Consider the following 19143-nt stretch of genomic DNA (forward strand, 5'->3'; position numbering starts at 1 on the left):
GAGATTGTTTTTTAAAACTATATTAATAAAAGGTCACAAAAATAAGTTGTTTTCTCTCAGAGGAGGTGTGGCCTGAGTTCATCTTGAGGCTCGAAGTCCTTCAGTAAAATCATTTCTCCTCAAACATCTCATGAACAGATTCTGTGATTTCGTCCAGGAAACAGAATAAACCTCAGATCGCTGCGAATGCCCGAAAAATAAAAAATACTGCACGTGTCCTCGGGAGAACCGAGCGTCCTCCGACAGGAAGAAGACAGTCTTCAGAAGATAAACAGGGGGAATGCAGAGGAGAGAGAGCGGAGGAGGTGTGGGAGAGAGGGAGGAGACGCTCCGTCCTCAGAGACACTCAGGAGACCCACAACGAGCGGAGACACTTTAAAAACACCGGCTCTGGATCCACGCTCAGAAACAAGTGTCACTAATTACAGCCTCGCTCGTAGCTGCTTCCTCACCGAGAGGAGGAGGAGGAGGAGGAGGAGGAGGAGGAGGAGGAGGAGGAGGAGGAGGAGGAGGAGGAGGAGGAGGAGGAGCTTGTCTGTACAGTGAGAACCAGGTTCCACTCGCTGGCTGTGAGACCGGTGCAGAGATCAAGGGACCGGAAAAAAAAAGAGTTCGTCAAAATCTACAACAAACAGATCCGTGCTCGGTTCACGTCTCTGTACAGTGTGATGAACAAGAGGAGGATGAAGAGGAGGCCCGTGTGATCATAAGAGTTCATCATCATCATCATCATCATCATCATCATCATCATCATCATCACCTCTCTCTAGGATCCATCAGTACGACTTATTTCTCTTTAGCTCCCTGTCCTCCAGCTTGGACAAAGAGACACTTTTGCAATCAGCTGTTAAATGTGTTTTTAGTAACGTCCGGTTCTGTCCGTCTGTCGTGATGAAGAGGAGGATGAAGATGAAGGAGAGAGGGAGGTCATGAGAAGGAGCTCGCCACCTTCAAACCAGCCAGAGAGATTCAGTCCATCTACTGGGGGGTGAGGGTGATTCCCTGGAGGTTACTGGCACTATGAGGGTGAGGAGGCATGGAGAAGGACTGAGTTCATCTTGTAGTGTCGGACGTCACAGAGGAAACACGGACCAGGGACCCGGGGGTTCGATGCCCGGCTGCACATCGGAGGCTACATCCACACGAGTTCGATTTAAAACCGAAACAAACGTCCAGACGAACACACCTGAGACACGCCGGTGGAAACAGGAAGTGGATTGTGGATTCAGACGTTTGGTAGAAACAACAGTTTGAGTTGAAGCTGATAAGAACCAATCAGAAAGCTTGAAGCCGAGGGGGGCGTTTCCAAAAGTTGCTGTTTTTGAGAGTCAGACACACTCGGGGGGGGGTCGTGGGGGGGGGTGTGGACGGAAAACGTGGATGTAGCAGCAGCGACGCCTGTTAAAACTCAAACTTGTGCGGATGTAGCCTCAGAACATCTGGACGCCGCTCGCCGACACAGATGTTCAGAGTCGCCGTCGCCGTGGAAACAGGTTCTTTAACTGTCTCGTGAACACGGAGGAAAATATTTTTGTCATGTTTGTTAAATTTGAGGAATAAAAAGTGACAAAAAAAAGCTGTTTTCTACATAAGACTCAAGTTGATGTCATAACCTCGTTCTCTCCATTTCATTTCCCACAAGGCATCATGGTCGAAATCAACATGTGAAACTTGTTGCCAACACTGTGTGTGTGTCTGTGTGTGTCTCTGTGTGTGTGTGTGTGTGTGTGTGTGTGTGTCTGTGTGTGTGTGTGTGTGTCTGTGTGCACGAGGCTCAGCAGCCAGGGTTTTCCAGGGACAGCTGAGCCGTCGCCCTCTGCAGCTCGGAGCTCGCTCGGCGCCCGGTGGGCGGCGGCGGCAGCATCAACCCCGAAATAACTCCTCCTCCTCCTTGTCCTCCCCCATTTTCTCCCTCCCCTCCTCTCCTCTCCACATCCGCCTCCGCCCTCACTTTCTTGTCCTCCGCCTCGTCCCTCTCTCCGTCCGCCTCCATCTTCTGGTCCTCGCTCCAGCGGCGCTTGAAGCGCAGCTTGAGCGGGATGCAGAGCGTCCCCCCCGGGCTGATGGGCGCCGCCTGGCCCGGCTCGCTCTTCAGACCAATCAGAGGGAAGGCCAGGCCGGCGCTGGCGATGGTGGGCGTGGCCGGAGTCTTGAAGACGTCGTCGTCATCGTCGTCGTGGTGGTGACTGTGAGGAGGAAGAGGAGGAAGAGGAGCAGAGCTGGCGTTCCCGTTGGCGTGATGAAGGCTCTTGAGCAGGTGATGATGAGGAGTCGGGATGAAGATGTGTCCTCTGTCGTTCTCCAGCTCGTCTTCCTCACTGATGTCGGTCACCTCCACCTCCTCCTCCGACTCGATGTCAGAGATCGGCTCCACCTGCAGGAAGAAGAGTTTACAGCGTGAACTTTGACCTACGACTCGGATGTTTCTCGTACTCGTAGCGTTCTGAAACATCTCGTCCGATCTGCGCTGACTCACCTTGATCTTTGGAGGCGGAGCCGCCAGGAGGGCGTTGTTCATCTGCCCGGCGCTGGGGAACGAGGACGCCTGGCTGGAGGAGGAGGAGGAGGAGCAAGCAGACGCCATGGAGCTGCCCGAGTCCTTCTGCTTGCGCCCCAGTGGGGGGGGCTGCAGCTTGAACTTGAACGGAGACGGGTGCAGCGGTGGCGGCGGCCCCTCCTCCTCCCCCCTTCCTCCGCCTCCTGAGTGGTGGGCGAGCGGGTGAGGCAGCGACAGGGGCGCGTGCAGGTGGTGGTGGGGGGGCTTCTCCAGGGTGGGCCGGTGCGGCTGGGGGATGAGGATGGGGGGGTAGTGGAAGAAGGCCCGGGGGCTGAGGTGGTAGTTGTAGACCGACTGCGTGTGCGCCTGCAGGTAGTGCTTCATGTCCTCGGGGTTGAAGGAGAAGTGGGAGCCCATCATGGGGGAGGACATGGAGGGGGAGGGGGTGTAGGGCATGTGGGGGGTGGGGGTCATGGACAGAGCCGGGGACAGGTTCTGGCCCATGAGACCCCCGGGGCCGGGCAGGGGGGACACGGGGAAGGGGGACAGGGAGTCCGGGTGGACCCTGGGTCTGGAGAGCCCTCCTGGGTTGGGGTAGATCCTGAAGAGGGAGTCGTGGGGCATGCGGTGGGGGGGCAGCAGACCCCTGAAGGCCCTCTCCGGACCCCCGCCGCGCTCCTCGGCCCCCCCCAGCCCCTCCTCCAGCTCGGAGTTGGTGGAGGTGCCGTCGCTGCAGTCGCTCACCGAGCCGCGGGCCAGGCGCCGCGCCACGCCGCTGAACAGCCCCGGGCTCCGCAGCTCCTCGCTGGAGGAGAGCACGTCCGACGGCGTGGGGGGGGGGAAGCGGAAGTGGGAGCTTCCTGTGGGCACCGGGGGGGCGCTCTGAGGAACTCCTCGACCTGAGAGAAAGAAACCATGAGGATTAAACAACGATCAGAGCAGGAAGTCGTGAAGATGTAGAAGCAGATTCATAATCTGAGGAGTTCACAGAGTTCTGGTTTATCTATATATATTATATTCATCTATATATATTATATTTATCTATATATATTATATTTATCTCTATATATTATATTTATCTATATATATTATATTTATCTATATATATTATATTTATCTCTATATATTATATTTATCTATATATGTTATATTTATCTCTATATATTATATTTATCTATATATATTATATTTATCTATATACAGGGTTCATACACATTCTGATCAATGGATTTCCATGACTTTAATAACTTTAAACCAAATTTCCATGACCCAACATTTTGTGAAATCTCATGAAGTGACGAAATGTAATATTTAAACTAACAATGAGAATTCCAAGGCATACAGTTTACCTTAAATGACACAAACCCAAGTATGCCTGCTTATTGTTTGAACGCATTTCTTTAAAACCATATGAATTATTTAAAACTCTTAGAACTACATGAAAATATGAATATAACAAATTTCCATGACTTTTCCAAAATTTTTGGGGTTTTATTGTTTTCCATGACTGTTCCAGGCCTGGAAATAAACATTAAACAATTCCATGACTGTTCCAGGTTTTCCATGACCGCAGGAACCCTGAAAAGCAGACTCACAATCTGAGAAGTTCACAGAGTTCTGGTTTATCTATATATATTATATTTATCTATATATGTATCTGGTTTATTTGATCTGAAGTCAATTCTTTTTGGCTGTTGTTTGCCTGTAGAAAATGTTTTCACTGGAAATTGCTCTGTAAATACTGCAGATAGAGCCAGAAAGCAATTAATGAAACTGATTTTATTACTTTTATATTTATTTATGTATTATTTAGTATTTGTATTTCATTTATTTCATCATTAATGTTGTTTTATCTGCAATACTCTAAAGGCCTTGTTGGTTCCAGGTTCAATATGTGCACTAAGGTTCTTTCAATAAGTTTTCAATAAACATTAAACCCTTCTGGTTCTCGACTTGAAGCAATTTATTAATTTCAGCCCCTGATGTAGAAGCAGATTCATAATCTGAGAAGTTCAGAGTTCTGCTTTATCTCATCAGATTTAGAAATGTTTCCTTCAACACAGAACAATAGATCATCAAGACTCTTTGTGTTCGAGGTCATTAAAACAATAAAACTGAGATTTAAAATCCTCAAAACAAACATATTCATACTGTTTCTCTGCTTCAGACACACAACAGGAATATCAGGGATGTTGTTGTTGTTCATTTAGTGTAAATGTTTTACGCAGGTGGAAATCTGTTATATATGAAAACACGAAGATCAAAAAACACCCGACAGGACCAACAAGGAAACATGATTATTATTTCAAATTCTAGTTTTAGCTTTTTACAAACCAGCTTTTTAAACTGAAGAGAAAAGTAACAAATGAGAGTCGGTCACTTCTCTCATAACTCAAACTATTTTACCCCCGAGGGTCACAGACGCACAAAGACAACACCGGGTTACACAAAGCCACAAGTTCCCTTCTCTCTCAACCCCTCCCTCCCTCTCTCTCTCCCTCCTCCCTCTCTCTCTCACTGTGGCACTGCAATAAATTCTTGCCATCTGTGCACGTGCCAGAATTAAATATTGGAAAGTTGCTCTTGCTGCCATCACTAACATGGGTTGGGTTCCTCTGTTTCTTTCCAGCACCGCCGAGTGCGTGTGTGTGGTTCTGTCGTTTTAAGAAGCGCACAACTCACAACCATGTGTGACAACAACGGGAAAAGCTGTGTGTGTGTGTGTGTGTGTGCATCGAATCAGATTGACGTGGGCATGTGTGTGTGTGTGTGTGTGTGTGTGTGTGTGTGTGTGTGTAAAACCATCAAACGCAACGATCATATCACAACATGTCAGTGTGTGGCCACATCACACACAGACTATAATTAAAGTTTGGTGCCGCACTCGTGTCCCTGGTCTCCAGCTCCATATGGACGCTGTTTACACTGGGGGGGCCGGGACCAGAACAAGAGACCACTTCAGAGGAGGGAAACTGGGACGTGGCACACAGACGACTCAAGAGGACACGCTGGCTGTGAATGAAGTGAAGCCAAAGGGGCTCCATCGCCCCCTGGTGGCCGGCTGTAGCACAGAGGAAACGTGTACGTACCGGTGCCCATGTCGATGAACGGGTAGTTGACCAGCACCAGTTTGTTGAAGTTGAACTTGTAGGTGAATCTCTTCCCTTTGGTCTTGTGGAGGATCCTCTTGTTGTAGTAGTATCTGAAGAGAGAGAGAGAGAGAGAGAGAGAGAGAGAGAGAGAGAGAGAGAGAGAGAGAGAGAGAGAGAGAGAGAGAGAGAGAGAGATAGAGAGAAGAGCGTTATCTTCCTGAGAGTTTACATCAGAAAGGATTTATTGCCAAGTAGGTTTACACCTACCTGGAATTTTCTTTGGTAAAAAGGTGCATACATTGAACATAAAGTACTAAAAACACAATAAGTACTTCACATAAGAGAGGAATAACTGTTTGTAAAAACAAAACAAAAATATATACAAGATATAAAAAGTAAAAAGCAAAACAGGAGAGAAATGTGGATGTGCAATATGCAATATACTGTTATGTGTGTTAATGTAACACAGAATACTCAACACATAAACAGCAGGACCAGACCGACTTCATCGTGTCCAAGATGAGATTAATAAGAAAAAAGATCAATAATTGCTCTTTTTTTAATAAACCTCAGACCAATAGGAAAACGTTTATTTTTCCCCATCGTGAATCACAAGCAGTTTTATAACAATTTCAATAACACCATTAAAATCTCAGTTTTTTAAATCCTCGCTGTGATGACTTCAGGGTTCATACACATTTTGACCAATGGATTTCCATGACTTTTCAACAACTTTAAACCAAATTTCCATGTCCAAACATTTTGTGAAAACAGGAGTGTACATGAGAACGTGACAAAATGTAGTATTTAAACTAGCAATGAGAATTCTAAGGCATACAGTATACCTTATACTCTCATACTAACTCAGTTAGTTTGAGAGCGTATGCCTGCTTATATTTTGAGCGTATTTCTTTAAAAGCATATGAATTACTTAAAACTCAGCGTAAATGAACGACATGAAAATATGAATACAACAAATTTCCATGACTTTTCCAAATACTTTTGGGATTTTATTTTTTTCCAGGACTTTTCCAGGCCTGGAAATACACATTTTACAATTCCATGACTATTGGAATTATTATTTTTCATGACCGTAGGAACCCTGTTTCTTAACAAAGCCGTTGGGACTGGTTCTCTCCCAGCAGCTCCACTGGTTCCAGAGCATCAGTCAGAGTCAGGCCACACAGTGAAGTCGAGGAGTCGTGTGCTGTTGACAGCTCGTCTCACAGATGATAAAATGGCGCCCGGTGACTCAGCGCCAGCCGGGGACCACATTCATATTTCCCTTAAATCAAAACATCGACACCAGTGTCTCTCAGTCACTTGTGGCCGCTTCATTCTGGAAAATGTAAAACGATATTCATCATTTCTAGTAGAGTCAAGCAGAGAAGATCCCAGTGGCAGATTGTCTTAAATAAATATGTATATATTAGATTTGGTGAGTTTAACATATAAGCTCTTACATAAACATTCATTCCTTTTGAAAATTGTAGAGCTAAATAATAAGATCACTGATTTATCAATAGTCATTTTTAAAAGTTAATGTTTTGTGAGAATTTAACGGGATAAACTGATTTATGAGGCTTTCACAAATAAAATGTAATTGATTTGAGGCTTTTTCCCTGATTTTAATCACTATATTGCAATCTGACACTGTTAACTGTTTTGCATTTAACATTTCACTTTTTACTTCACTTTTTATATCTTTTATATATTTTTATTCAGAAATGTTTGTGTCAAAATAAATGTTACTTTGTATAAATATTGGTAAAAAGTGAGTAAATAAGAAGTAAACAGTGAGTAAATATATACTGGTTTCCCATTTTTTTATTGCTCTCCTATGCATGTTGTATTTATTGCTTTTTTATGTTTCTATGTTCATTGTTTGCACCAATAACCAGAGCAAATTCCTTGTATGTGTGAACGTACTTGGCAATAAAATACTTCTGATTCTGATATTGATGAAACACCTTAAGGGTTTCACACAAAAAAAAAAAGATCTCACAACTTTCTGGCAGTTTATGGACTAAATGATCGATCAGGAAAATGATTGGCAGATCAATTGATAATAACAATAACTGGTTGATGTGACTCAGTTCAAAAGGCAGAGTAAACTTCACCTCGAGGTCGGAGATAAACGTTCCACACACGGTAAACAGAGATATTGATGAGTGGGTGTTAACAGCATCAGGCCTGTTTGTGCAGGGACGCCGAAGGGACATGTTGTTCACAGACGTGTGGACGGACGGATGGCACTTTGTGTGAGTCGTGGAAAAGGCCACACACACACACACACACACACACGTACATGTGAGGTGATCACACACACTCTCACAGTGTGGAGAGGATGTGTGACGGCCCGTCTCACACACACCGGGTCCAGGCTTGTTCCCTGGCCTCCTGCTCTTTGAACTCACTTCCAAACAGAAACCAACGTGGAGTGTAAAGACTCAGATTCTTCGTATAGTGCGGGAACACACACACACACACACTGACTCACACATGTCTCTACACACATGTACTAGATCTGCATGACTGAACACACGGGAACCGAGGGAGCGCTCACTTGAAAGACGCCGAGAAGCATCAATCAAAAGCTTCACATCTAACGAAGGCAGAACTCGCCTCCAAGTATCTCAGAGTTAATTAACAGCGCTTCATTTATATGGAAGGTTTACAAACCACAGAAAAGACCTTCACAACAGAGCTGGGCTCCGGCGGCTGCTTGATGTTAAACACTGTGTGTGACCACAGAGAAACTGACTGTTAACGTTGTGTTAAACCTCTGAGGGCCCGACGCCGTCTGAACGATACAAGACATCGGACTCAAGCCTTAGATTCTGGAATCTGAGTCATTTCTGTGCATTAATGGCAGGTTTGATATTAGTGGTGGGGGATCGATTCTGTTCAGTATCGCGATATTTTGCGCCTGCGATTATATCGATACTGTAAAACAAAGTATTGCAATATTTTAATTTTTTTACAATTATATATGTAGCAGCCCCTGGCTGGCAAAGCATGATGAGGAGAGTTTCAGAGTTTAAAAGATACCTAGTGTGTCTGAGGAAAGGATGTTCTCCACTGCAGAAGATATAGTAACGGCCCAGAGGAACTTTAACATCTGAGCATGTTGACCAACTCCTTTTTCTGAACAAAAATGCCAATATTCCCAAATGAATTTAACATTTTGGGTCATGACCTTGCAGCCAACTGGACTCTAGTAGTACACATTTGTTTATTTTTCTCAATTTGATTGAAGCTCTAGGTTACTCTTATTTATATGATTATTCTCAGGTTTATGTTAATCTATTATGTCTGCTTGATGTCACTGTATTGTATTTAAATAATTGTAAGTTATGTGTTGGGAGCTCAGTGTTCATGTGAGAGGTCTCCTATTCAGAAAATAATTACAAAGGTCCTGTGTCCTGAATGTTCAAGGACAAAGTTTTTGCTCTTCAGTTAATGTGTAGAAGACAATGTTGTTCACAGAATTAAATGTGACATTTGAAGTGAGTTGAGCAGTCTTATTTTCCTCATTTTTTGTAATGCCTTTGAATAATATGGGGAACATGAATCGCAATATATCGCAGAATCGCAATACTATTGAATCGTGGACCAAATATTGCAATACTATTGAATCGTCACATTTTTGCCAATTCCCACCCCTATTTGATATAAAAATAAACAGGATTCTTCTAATGGTGTCAAAAGGAACCTGAGGGAGTTTGTCGGAACGTGAATAGATGATAAATAAAACATATCCAGTACCTGATGTGTTTAAATATGGTTGAAAGGTTGACTTCAAGTTGTGTTATTACACAGATATAATCATGGAAATATGATGTTATCTGGTGGTTAAATGTTGAGCAGGTTTGTAAACAAAGACAAAAGTTTATACATCATCTCCTGCTTGTGTCGTGTGTAAATGTGCGGTTACGTAAAAGAGTAAATCAATAAACAATGTGTTACATCAGCGTTTTCTCTGAAAAGTCACGATCTGATGAGTGAAGTGAGGTTCAGTGTACGATTATAATTCATCTATTATATATTCAGGTTGTGTTTTGATATATAATCATATAAGCAACAAACAAGGCACAGATGGGCTGGAGGAGGGCTGACATATAACAAGGTGTTAAGTGTGTGTGTGTGTGTGTGTCTGTGTGTGTGTCTGTGCGTGCGTGGTGACGAGGCAGTGCAACTAGTCATCACCATGGCAAACTATAACCCACACCAACCTACAACACAGGAGGCGACACTGATGACTGGCTGTGTGTGTGTGTGTGTGTGTGTGTGTGTGTGTGTGTGTGTGTGTGTGTGTGTCTGCGTGTGTGTGTGTGTGTGTGTGTGTTTGTGTACAGGACGGTGAGAGAACAGGCTGGTGGCTAAATAAAGATCTGCAGCATCCCACATGTCCTCTGTGGAGGGAGAAGGTGTGCGGCTCTAAATCCACCGGCTCCCTGGAGCTTCAGCGTCGTGCAGATGTACGCTCACAACAAACCAACACTTCTTTTGTGTTTATATATGTTTATCACACGGTTCTAATGAAGCTTCAACTCAACCCAGAGTCGATCAAATGAAATCAAGCGTATTTCAACTTAAACAAATACTGATGACGAATGAGATCGGTTTCTTGAAAATGAGCCCGTGCCCCGGGAATAGAAAGTTGAGAAGAAGAGGAACAGAAACTTCTGCATCTTTACATAGTTTCACAACATGGTCCATTATTCACAGAGGGTTTAATAATCAGCAAATAATGCAATAGTAAAGGGCAACAACAAAGACCTGAGAGAAAAGGTTTCATCAACACGATCCTCATCCTTCTATTCTTCAGCTTCCAATAATCAGACTAAAGAATTCTAATCACTACCTTGATTGTAATGTGCTTGTTAACCAAGTTTCCATCATAATTCATATCAAATGAAGCCAGAAGAAGTGATCACCAGATTAAACCGTAATATAAATAACTTTGAGCTCCAGCCCCAGGAAGGGCTCGACCGTGTGACTGAAATCTGTATCAAGACAAAGAAATGTGAGTGGAGATCCAAAGCAAAATCCAGATAAAGTGGATTTAAATGTGGGTTCATAGGACCTGTAACTACTACAGATGTGTAGCTGGAGTAACGTGGATTCCAGTGAGACAGTCGGGACTCGTGGAGTTTAAACTCTACTAGGAAACCTTCTGGCTTTAAAAAGAAGTTACCTTCTATTTCTGGTTTGTGTGAACTCTTCCTGTCCCTGAACCTGTCGTCTGTTCTGCTGCCAAACGACCACAAATAGACTGGATCCATTTAAGAAAAATCAATCTTGTGTGTTTTGCTGATTTTAATCTCAGTTCATCTGGAGTTCAACTCAAAGAGAACTCTCATGAAACACGAGGCCGACACGATGAGACCATCTGGGCTCTTTGACGGTCTCTGACTCGTCTGATATCGATGACCAATAGGAACTCATGACCTGAATAATGAGCCAAGTTACAGGGTCAGTGATTTGTCTTCACATAACTCATGTAATCTAACCAGGCTCTGGAGTTCTGTTGGGTTTAAATCAGGTGGAACAAAGCTGGACTCGTGTTTCCTTCCCCTCACCTCAGTGCTCGGCTGAGCTTGTCATAGTTCATCTGTGGTTTACACTTCCTGGCCCCCCACAGCCGGGCCACCTCGTCCGGGTCCTTGATGACGAACTCGCCGTAGTCCCCCTGCCAGGCGATGACGTCATGGCACTCCTCTTTCCTCAGCAGCTCCAGGATGAAGTGCCACAGCTGGATCTGCCGGGAGCCCGGGCTGGACTCGGGCTTGTAGGCCCATTCGGGAAAAGCAAACCCTGCAGAGGGAGGAGGAGAGAGGAGGGGTTAGGTGGAGGCAAATTCAAAGAAAGGAAGGAAGGACACAACATGAAGACAAAGGTGAAGGTTTGTTTTATGAGTCTCTGGGAATAAGAGAGTTTTAGTAAGTGTTGTCTGGGGCATTTGTGAAAGGATACAAACATGAGACTGTTTGGAGCCATGGATTTAAAGCTGAAACGTTAGATTTAATACCGACATTAAAGATCTGAAACACCTTTGGGTCTCAGACTTTCCTGAAAAGCTCTTCTAGTGGCTCCAGGAGATCGCTGATCACATAAATGTGTATTAATTTAATACACATTCACGAGCGTTCGGGCTCAATCTGCTCCCACAGTCTGAAGTCAAATCAAACCTCACTGCTATCAGCATCAAAGCTGCAGAATCAGTTCTGTTATTACAGATTAACAGGCCTTGAGATACCAGGAGACAAAATATAAGCCGTGGTTTTATAACTACTATCAGAACACACACACACACACACACACACACAAACATACACAAGCGCGTGCACACACACACTATTATCCAACAGTTAAAAGTATAGGCTTTGTGTTGTAAAGCAGTGGGTGGCAGTAAAAGACTCAACAGCACTTCAACACAAGGCCAAGTGAAAAGGCTGAATAGCAAAGGCATCGTGTGCGCAGACACACACACACACACACTCACACACACACACACACACACACACACAAACGCACACACACACACACACACACACCTCATTAGGACCAGATGTGCTTTGGCAATCAGGCTGAGAAAGCTGAGGATGGGAAACATATGGGCACAATACAACAATGCTGAATTTTCTGTGTGTGTGTTTATGAAACTGTAAAAAAGAGGCAGTATCCTAAATACCAAGGTTACAAAGATTTTCCCACACTCCATAAAGACAGTCCTATCTGCACGTGCATCATCGAGACAGTGACCTGGGAACGAGGATCTTCTCAAGGTCGACAGACTCTAACCTCGGGTGCGATTTGACCGAGTGATGCATCATCTGTTGTGCGATCTGGATCTAATGAAACCAGGAATCTGACACGTTAAAACCAGCATTGTGTTGCTGTGTGTATGTTGGGTAGGAAAAGAGCTGCAGGGCAGAGAACAGCACAGAACAACGACCACATAAAAGAACAAAAGACCAGATGAGAAACAGATAAGACGACATTAAAAAACAACAAAAAACGAGTTGTAAAAGAGGTGAGCGCGGAAAAAGAAAAGACACCTGGCAACTCCACTCCAGAGTTAAGTGTCTAGATATGGTTCCCAGATGGTGATTAAATCAATTATGACTTTTTCCAGTATTTACCCAACTTGTGCTGTCATTGCTTTCATGTGTTTACTTGGATTAGACTCCTTTTTTTTTTAAGAGACAAACAAAAATGGCCGGCGTTCCCTTTTAATTTAAAATATGCAGCGTAACTGATATTTAACACTTTTTTTTTAGGTCAGAGGAAATGAATTTGACACCAAGTCGTTGTTTTTTGGCCTCAGGTCTTTTTTAGAAACTTTCATAATCTGCTTCTGCTTCAGATATCACTTTAAGGAGAAACTACCGCCGGTGATTAAAGTGGACAAACAGACTCACAACATTCCTGACCACAGAAATAAAAACCGCTCTTACAAACAGCTGACTCGGCTGATATCAGTCGTAATTTACCGATACGCTCCGTTAAAATCTTGGACCGCGGAGATTTACGTGTTTAGAAACGTGCCAGGAAATCGGCGCGTGTTTCCCCTTAACCAGATACAGATCACATTTTAATAGCAGGTGTAAATGGAGACAAAGTGAGTCATGGAAAAACTAAACACACTGAACACGGCGAAACCAAAGTCCAGCATCAGGTGAGCAGCTGCGTGGGCTAACGTCACCGAGAGGAAGCAGAAACAGAAAAGACAACTAATGAGGATTGTTCACTTAAAGAACTGAGAGACGCCTCCGATACAGAGAAAGAGAAACATCTTTGTAAAGAGATAAATTAGACTTTTGAGTAGCTTAGCAGATATGTCAGAAACGGACTTAAAACTAAGAAATTAAAACATAAAAGAAAGTGATGTCTGATCTAGACCTTGAAAGAGTTTCACAGCAGAGCGCTTTCTTTCCTGGAGGCAACACTTAATAATAAATATCTTACAAAAGACGTCTTATTGAGGAAAGGGACAAAAAAAATCCTGAACAGAACTAAACTTTGTGTTTGTTGGATTCGCTCCAGAGTTTGAGGCCAGTTAAAAAACACAAACGCATATTAGCCGAATTGTTAATAGATTTGGAAATCAGTGGCGATACTCAGGCACAAGAAATGACCAATATATATGGGAACTTGAAGAAAAGATAAAAAAGTTGTACTATTGTGGTGTCAAAAGGTGCAGTGAACAACTTTTGGTGCACTTAGTTAAAAAGTAAGGCTCACTGGTGCAACCATAGTAAATAAGATCCCTGATTGATTAATGACATTTTGCTCCTGAAGTTAGTCAAAGCTCGTTCATTCACATACTGAGAAATTAAAACAAAGAAAGTGATGTCTGATCTAGATCTTGAAAGAGTTTCACAGCCGAGCGCTTTCTTTCCTGGAGGCAACACCTAATAATAAATATCTTACAAAAGACGTCTTATTGAGGAAAGGGACAAAAAATAAAAATCCAGAAAAACAGATCCTGATGACTAACAAACCACATGCTGCTATCTGACCTCCCATGGTGCTCGGAGATCCAGCCCAGCAACAGACTGGCTGCGATGGTTTGATAATGGCCGTTTGAAGGCTGAGCACTAATGGGGTACAAGCACATGACTCACACACACACACAACAGTGAGGCTGTTGTGACACACACAACACAGCTGTGTAACGGGGTACACACACTGGTGATTAGTGCAGTAAGAAACACGTGTATTTTCCATACGCGCACAACTCACGAGGAGTGCATTAAATCAAAGTGGGCGAGCTAATATCTCCCTCACACACACACACACACACACACACACACACACACACACACACACACACACACACACACACACACACACACACACACACACACACACACACACACACACACAGAGTACACAAACACACAACCCAGGTTAGTGGGGAGAGGTAAGTGGGTTCATGCGTGGGTGCACACGGAGCACACAGACAAAAGGACACAGGAATAGAAACCGTGCCCACTGCAGATGTCCCTGCTGACTCATATCTTGTTCATTTGTCGTTCACAGATTCCGCCTTTCTCCCCTCAGCACCACGGCCATCTCTCTTTTCTTGCTCTCCTTTCTCTTTTTCATTTTGTCCCTCCTTCGCTCAGCCTCTCCGATGACACGGTCTCCTAGCAACAAAAGCTTTTAGCGCTAAAAATAAGAGGCCGAGTCACGACAAACACAAAATATGATTCGATTACAGGAACTTGCCAGAGGAGTTGGGAGTTTGGGCTCGGATCCAGGGACCTGGGCCGGGGGGGGGGGGGTCTGTCTCACCAGCGGAGACCTGTCGGTGGCCGTGTTGACCACACAACAGATCGACTTGTCCCCAAAGAACTAAAGGACCGAGCTTAACAGGTCAACTCGAGCTATAATGAACATTAACACCAAAATGTGAACAAACACCTGTTGAATGCGTCTAAAGAAGTTCCTTGGTCCAATGAGTCCATGAACATTTATCTGATTGAATCGCTTCCTCATCTCATCTCAGTCCGGGTCTCCTCCTCCACACTCCAGCTGACCTGCTCTCACTTTACACTTTAACAATAATCACAAGTTATTAGAACCTGAAAAGAACTGAACTTTGTGTTTGTTGGATTCGCTCCAGAGTTTGAGGCACATCAGTTTATAAAGCGAACGCATATTAGCCGAATTGTTAATAGATTTTGGAAATCGGTGGCGATACCCAGGCACAAGAAATGACCAATATATATGGGAACTTGAAGAAAATATATAAAAGTTGTACTATTATTAGGGATGGGGGGAAAAATCTATTCAGTTACAAATTGCGATTCTTGTGAATGACGATTTTAAATCGCCATGCTGCCTCCCAAATTGATTTTTTTTATTAAAAACATATTTATTGGTTTATACCGGGGGGGGATATATGGGGGGAGCAACATCACCCCAGAGCATGTTGACCAGCTCTTGTTTTTGCACAAGAATCTAAACATACCCAAGCTCCAGCTTTGCATCGCCTACATGCAAACAATAGCCTACTTTTTGTTTATTTAAAAGTTGATATTTTAAGTAAACTTTTATTCATTTTATTTAATTTACCTTTTATTTATTGTTTAAAAGTAGCCTAAGTGGCATACATTTCTTAATCTGTCAGTTTGTGTGCCGTTGACAGGGGCTATACAATAATAGGGCACATTTTTATTTATTTTCTCTATTGGCTGCCCGACAGTCGTTAAGTTAATGTTAATATTTGAAATAAAACTTGTAAAGCTCTAAGTGAATTTGACTGTGTTGTATTTGAAGGTATGATTCAACATTTTTCCATCGTCCAGTATTTAAAAAAAAAAATTACCAAAAGAAATCCCAGGAAATCGTAATATCGAATCGCAATACATATCGTATCGCCACCTAAGTATCGTGATAGTATCGTATCGGGAGGTCCCTGCTGATTCCCGTCCCTAACTATAATGGTGTCAAAAGGTGCAGTGAAAAACAATAAAAAAGTTGGGCTTATCGCTGCATCCATGTTAAAAAATTAGTCTTGATCCCTGATTGATTGATGACATTTTGCTCCTGGAGTTAGACAAAGCTCGTTCACTCTCTTTTTAAATGAATCGGACGGCATGGTGATAACAAGTGTGACAAAACATCTGATCGTGTGGCGTTCTGACACAAAAGAGGGTCATGCTGGATGAGTTCTATCTGTTACAGCTGGAGGTTGATGTGTAATGTGAGTAAAAACAGAGATTAACAGATAGTGGAGGACACAGATAGAGAGCAAGAGGGAGTGGGAGGAGGAAAAGGAGCAGAAAGGAGCAGGATAAGTAAAGTTTAACAATATGCAGTGTTTCTTTTAGTAGTGTGGGGCAGGTCAAGTACTGGAGGGGTCCTAATAACTCCTGATTTATTGTTTAGGTCCAAAGAGAGACTGAGACCAACTGGGGAGATCATTTCCTGGTTATTTGCAGCCACAACTTTAAATATATAAATTTCGTACTGTTGGTGTTTGTATTTTATCAATGCAGCCACAAGATAATAAAAGTTCCGCATGATCTGGTTTGTGAAACGAGAAAGAAGAGGAAGTTACACATGATGCACGAAGCGTGACTTGTTATCTCTTCCTCAACATTGTGGGAACGCAGTTATCTCATTAGTTTTTATTCACACTTCAGTTGCATAGAAAGTGTTTCCGGTCATAAACAGGTTTCAGTGTTGTGTGAACCTGGCAGAGCTGCTACAGATCACTGGACATGTCACTGAAATGTAACGTGCAGCTAGTTCAGGGTTCCTACAGGTTTTAACAAGATAAATTTAAGACTTCTTTAAGACCACTTTGAATAGAATTTAAGACCTATTTCACGACCATACTGGCAAAAAGGAAAATTACTATGAAAGAAGAAATAAGTCACAGAATTACTTACAAAGTAAATTTATACCTGTTCAACATAAGAACAATAACAATACACAAGTCAAACAAGCTTTAAACAAGCTTTAAACATGCATTAAACATGCATTAAACATGCTGAAATAAATTGAAATAAAAGGATGTTCCATAAAACATGTCCAGAGAAGGAAATTAAACATCCCATTGAACACTACAAAACCTCTAACTTCATAGCTCTGCTGCCTTGGCCACAATCTCCTTATCAATTGTCTCAAGCGGGAATCCATTGATTTTTAAGACCTGGCCGAATCAAATTTAAGACCTTTTTAAGACTTTTTAAGGCCTAAAATTTCGATTATCAAATTTAAGACCTTTTAAGACTTTTTAAGACCCCGCGGGAACCCTGTAGTTTCACATACAGCTTGTGTAGAATGAGTGTGACAGCACAGGAGGTCTGGATGCAGACTGAGTGGAAACTGAAGCAGACAAATGAACCCGAAGGTTCTTTGTAGGATCTGGCAGGCTCCGCTCCAGACAGGAAGAATCCTGATTGTTAGACAGAAGGTGAAACGCACCATTTCAGGCCTCACTGGATTCTATATATAGCCAAGAACAGGGAAAGAAAAACTCATTTACTATTTGGCTGCAGTCCTGAGGCACCTGCGATTTCATTTCCAAGAGAAACACAGGATCTGTGGTGCAGCAGCAATCAGTGGCTGGGGGGGGCGGGGGGGTTAACGCACACGTCTGCTTTTCTTGGCGGCTCTGACGTCACCACTGTTGTAACAGCGCTGGTAATAACCGATAGCCATCGTTAGGGTATTGTCCAGCAGGCCTGCAGCCGCTGAGACTCAACACAGACCACCTCCTCTTGTATTTCTCTTTCGCTCTCCGCCAACAACTTTCTTTAACACGCTGTTCCATCTATCCCCTCGTTTATTTTTCCCTCCCTTCCTCCTATTCTTTGGTGGGTCTATATTTAGCGGCTGGAAAGGTCGGTCCGTGTCTGTCTGCAGGGGAATGATTCAGGGGCACGGCGACCAACACACAGAGGTAAGAGGCCGGGCCAACAGGCCGGGGCCGAGCCAGCTGCTGAGACCTGGACGGGGGGGGTTATCAGCGGCGGGATCAGGACAACACAGAAAGGCCGGAAACAAACGGGTCCAGAGCAGGAAACAGGGAATCTCTGCTGGGCGTACATGGTGCTGGCATGTGCAGCGGAGAAAAACACACTAATACCAACTCAATTAAGACAGGGGTTTTCAACTGGTTTTGTCCCAGGGATCATTCTGACTAGAAAGTAATCCGCGGCCCACTGATGTGCCTACGCATGCGCGTGCCTAAGGAAGTTTTAACATTTGGCTTTCCATGTTGGTTTTATTTAAAAACCTCAAACAAATCTAGAAAAATCTGTTAGAAAAACAACAAAAACGGTTGATTTTCAGTGCTTAAGAATTAAAAACAATTAAAATGCAGTTTGTTGTTGTACTGCATCTCAGAACCATATGTACATGAATATATAACGTTCATGACTTAAATGTACACACATGTAGCTGACATGTAGAGAGAAGGTTAAAGTAACGGTGATTAATAACAATCAACATAAACTGGGGCTACAACTGAAGAGGGAAGATAACACAGTAATGCAGAATATGTCACAAATGAAAATCATACAATATCACACAAACAATTGAGGCCTACTTAAGTTTAACCTCCTGATCACCAGCACCTTTATATTATTTTAGACATATTTTTCTTATTACAGATATTTTTCACTATATTCAAGAGTAATATGGAAATGTGTTGAAATATCAAAGTGAATTTTGCGGACCCCCTGCAATGCTGTCGCGGACCACCAGGTTGAAAACCCCAGAATTAAGAGATCGTCAAATGAAAACTTTAACATGTGACATTGTCGTGACGGTATTGGGCTGTATACGTTTAGCAGAGGTGACCCGCTGATGTAATATCATGAAGTCCCAATTACTCGACTCTGCTGAGGGCTTTTAATTTGAAGCAAGCGATAACAGAATACAGAGATACAGAGTCGCATAGCAACACAAGGCCAAGGAGACACAAGAGAGAGAAAGGTTGATGAAACTATCCAACTAGCCAGGTGGACAACCCCGCCCCTAAGCTCACAAATCATTTTAAAATCAACTAAGTTCAAGAAAAAGAAC

The 19143-nt window shown here is 43.3% G+C and overlaps 1 protein-coding gene across 1 annotated transcript in view; it reads right to left on the reverse strand.

Moving 5' to 3' along the window:
- Positions 1–1767: 1767 nt before the first annotated feature.
- The window catches only part of erf (Ets2 repressor factor), a 30493-nt gene continuing 13117 nt past the window's right edge, over positions 1768–19143 (reverse strand). Inside the window, exons 2-5 of the mRNA XM_061092300.1 lie at positions 11175–11409; positions 5587–5699; positions 2477–3396; positions 1768–2374 (exon numbers count right to left, since the gene is read on the reverse strand). Of these exons, the coding sequence (XP_060948283.1) occupies positions 1775–2374; positions 2477–3396; positions 5587–5699; positions 11175–11409 (1868 nt within the window). The 3' untranslated portion in view covers positions 1768–1774. The remainder of the gene's footprint in view (positions 2375–2476; positions 3397–5586; positions 5700–11174; positions 11410–19143) is intronic.

This window comes from Limanda limanda, chromosome 19, assembly GCF_963576545.1.
Source record: "Limanda limanda chromosome 19, fLimLim1.1, whole genome shotgun sequence".
Classification (NCBI taxonomy): domain Eukaryota; kingdom Metazoa; phylum Chordata; class Actinopteri; order Pleuronectiformes; family Pleuronectidae; genus Limanda; species Limanda limanda.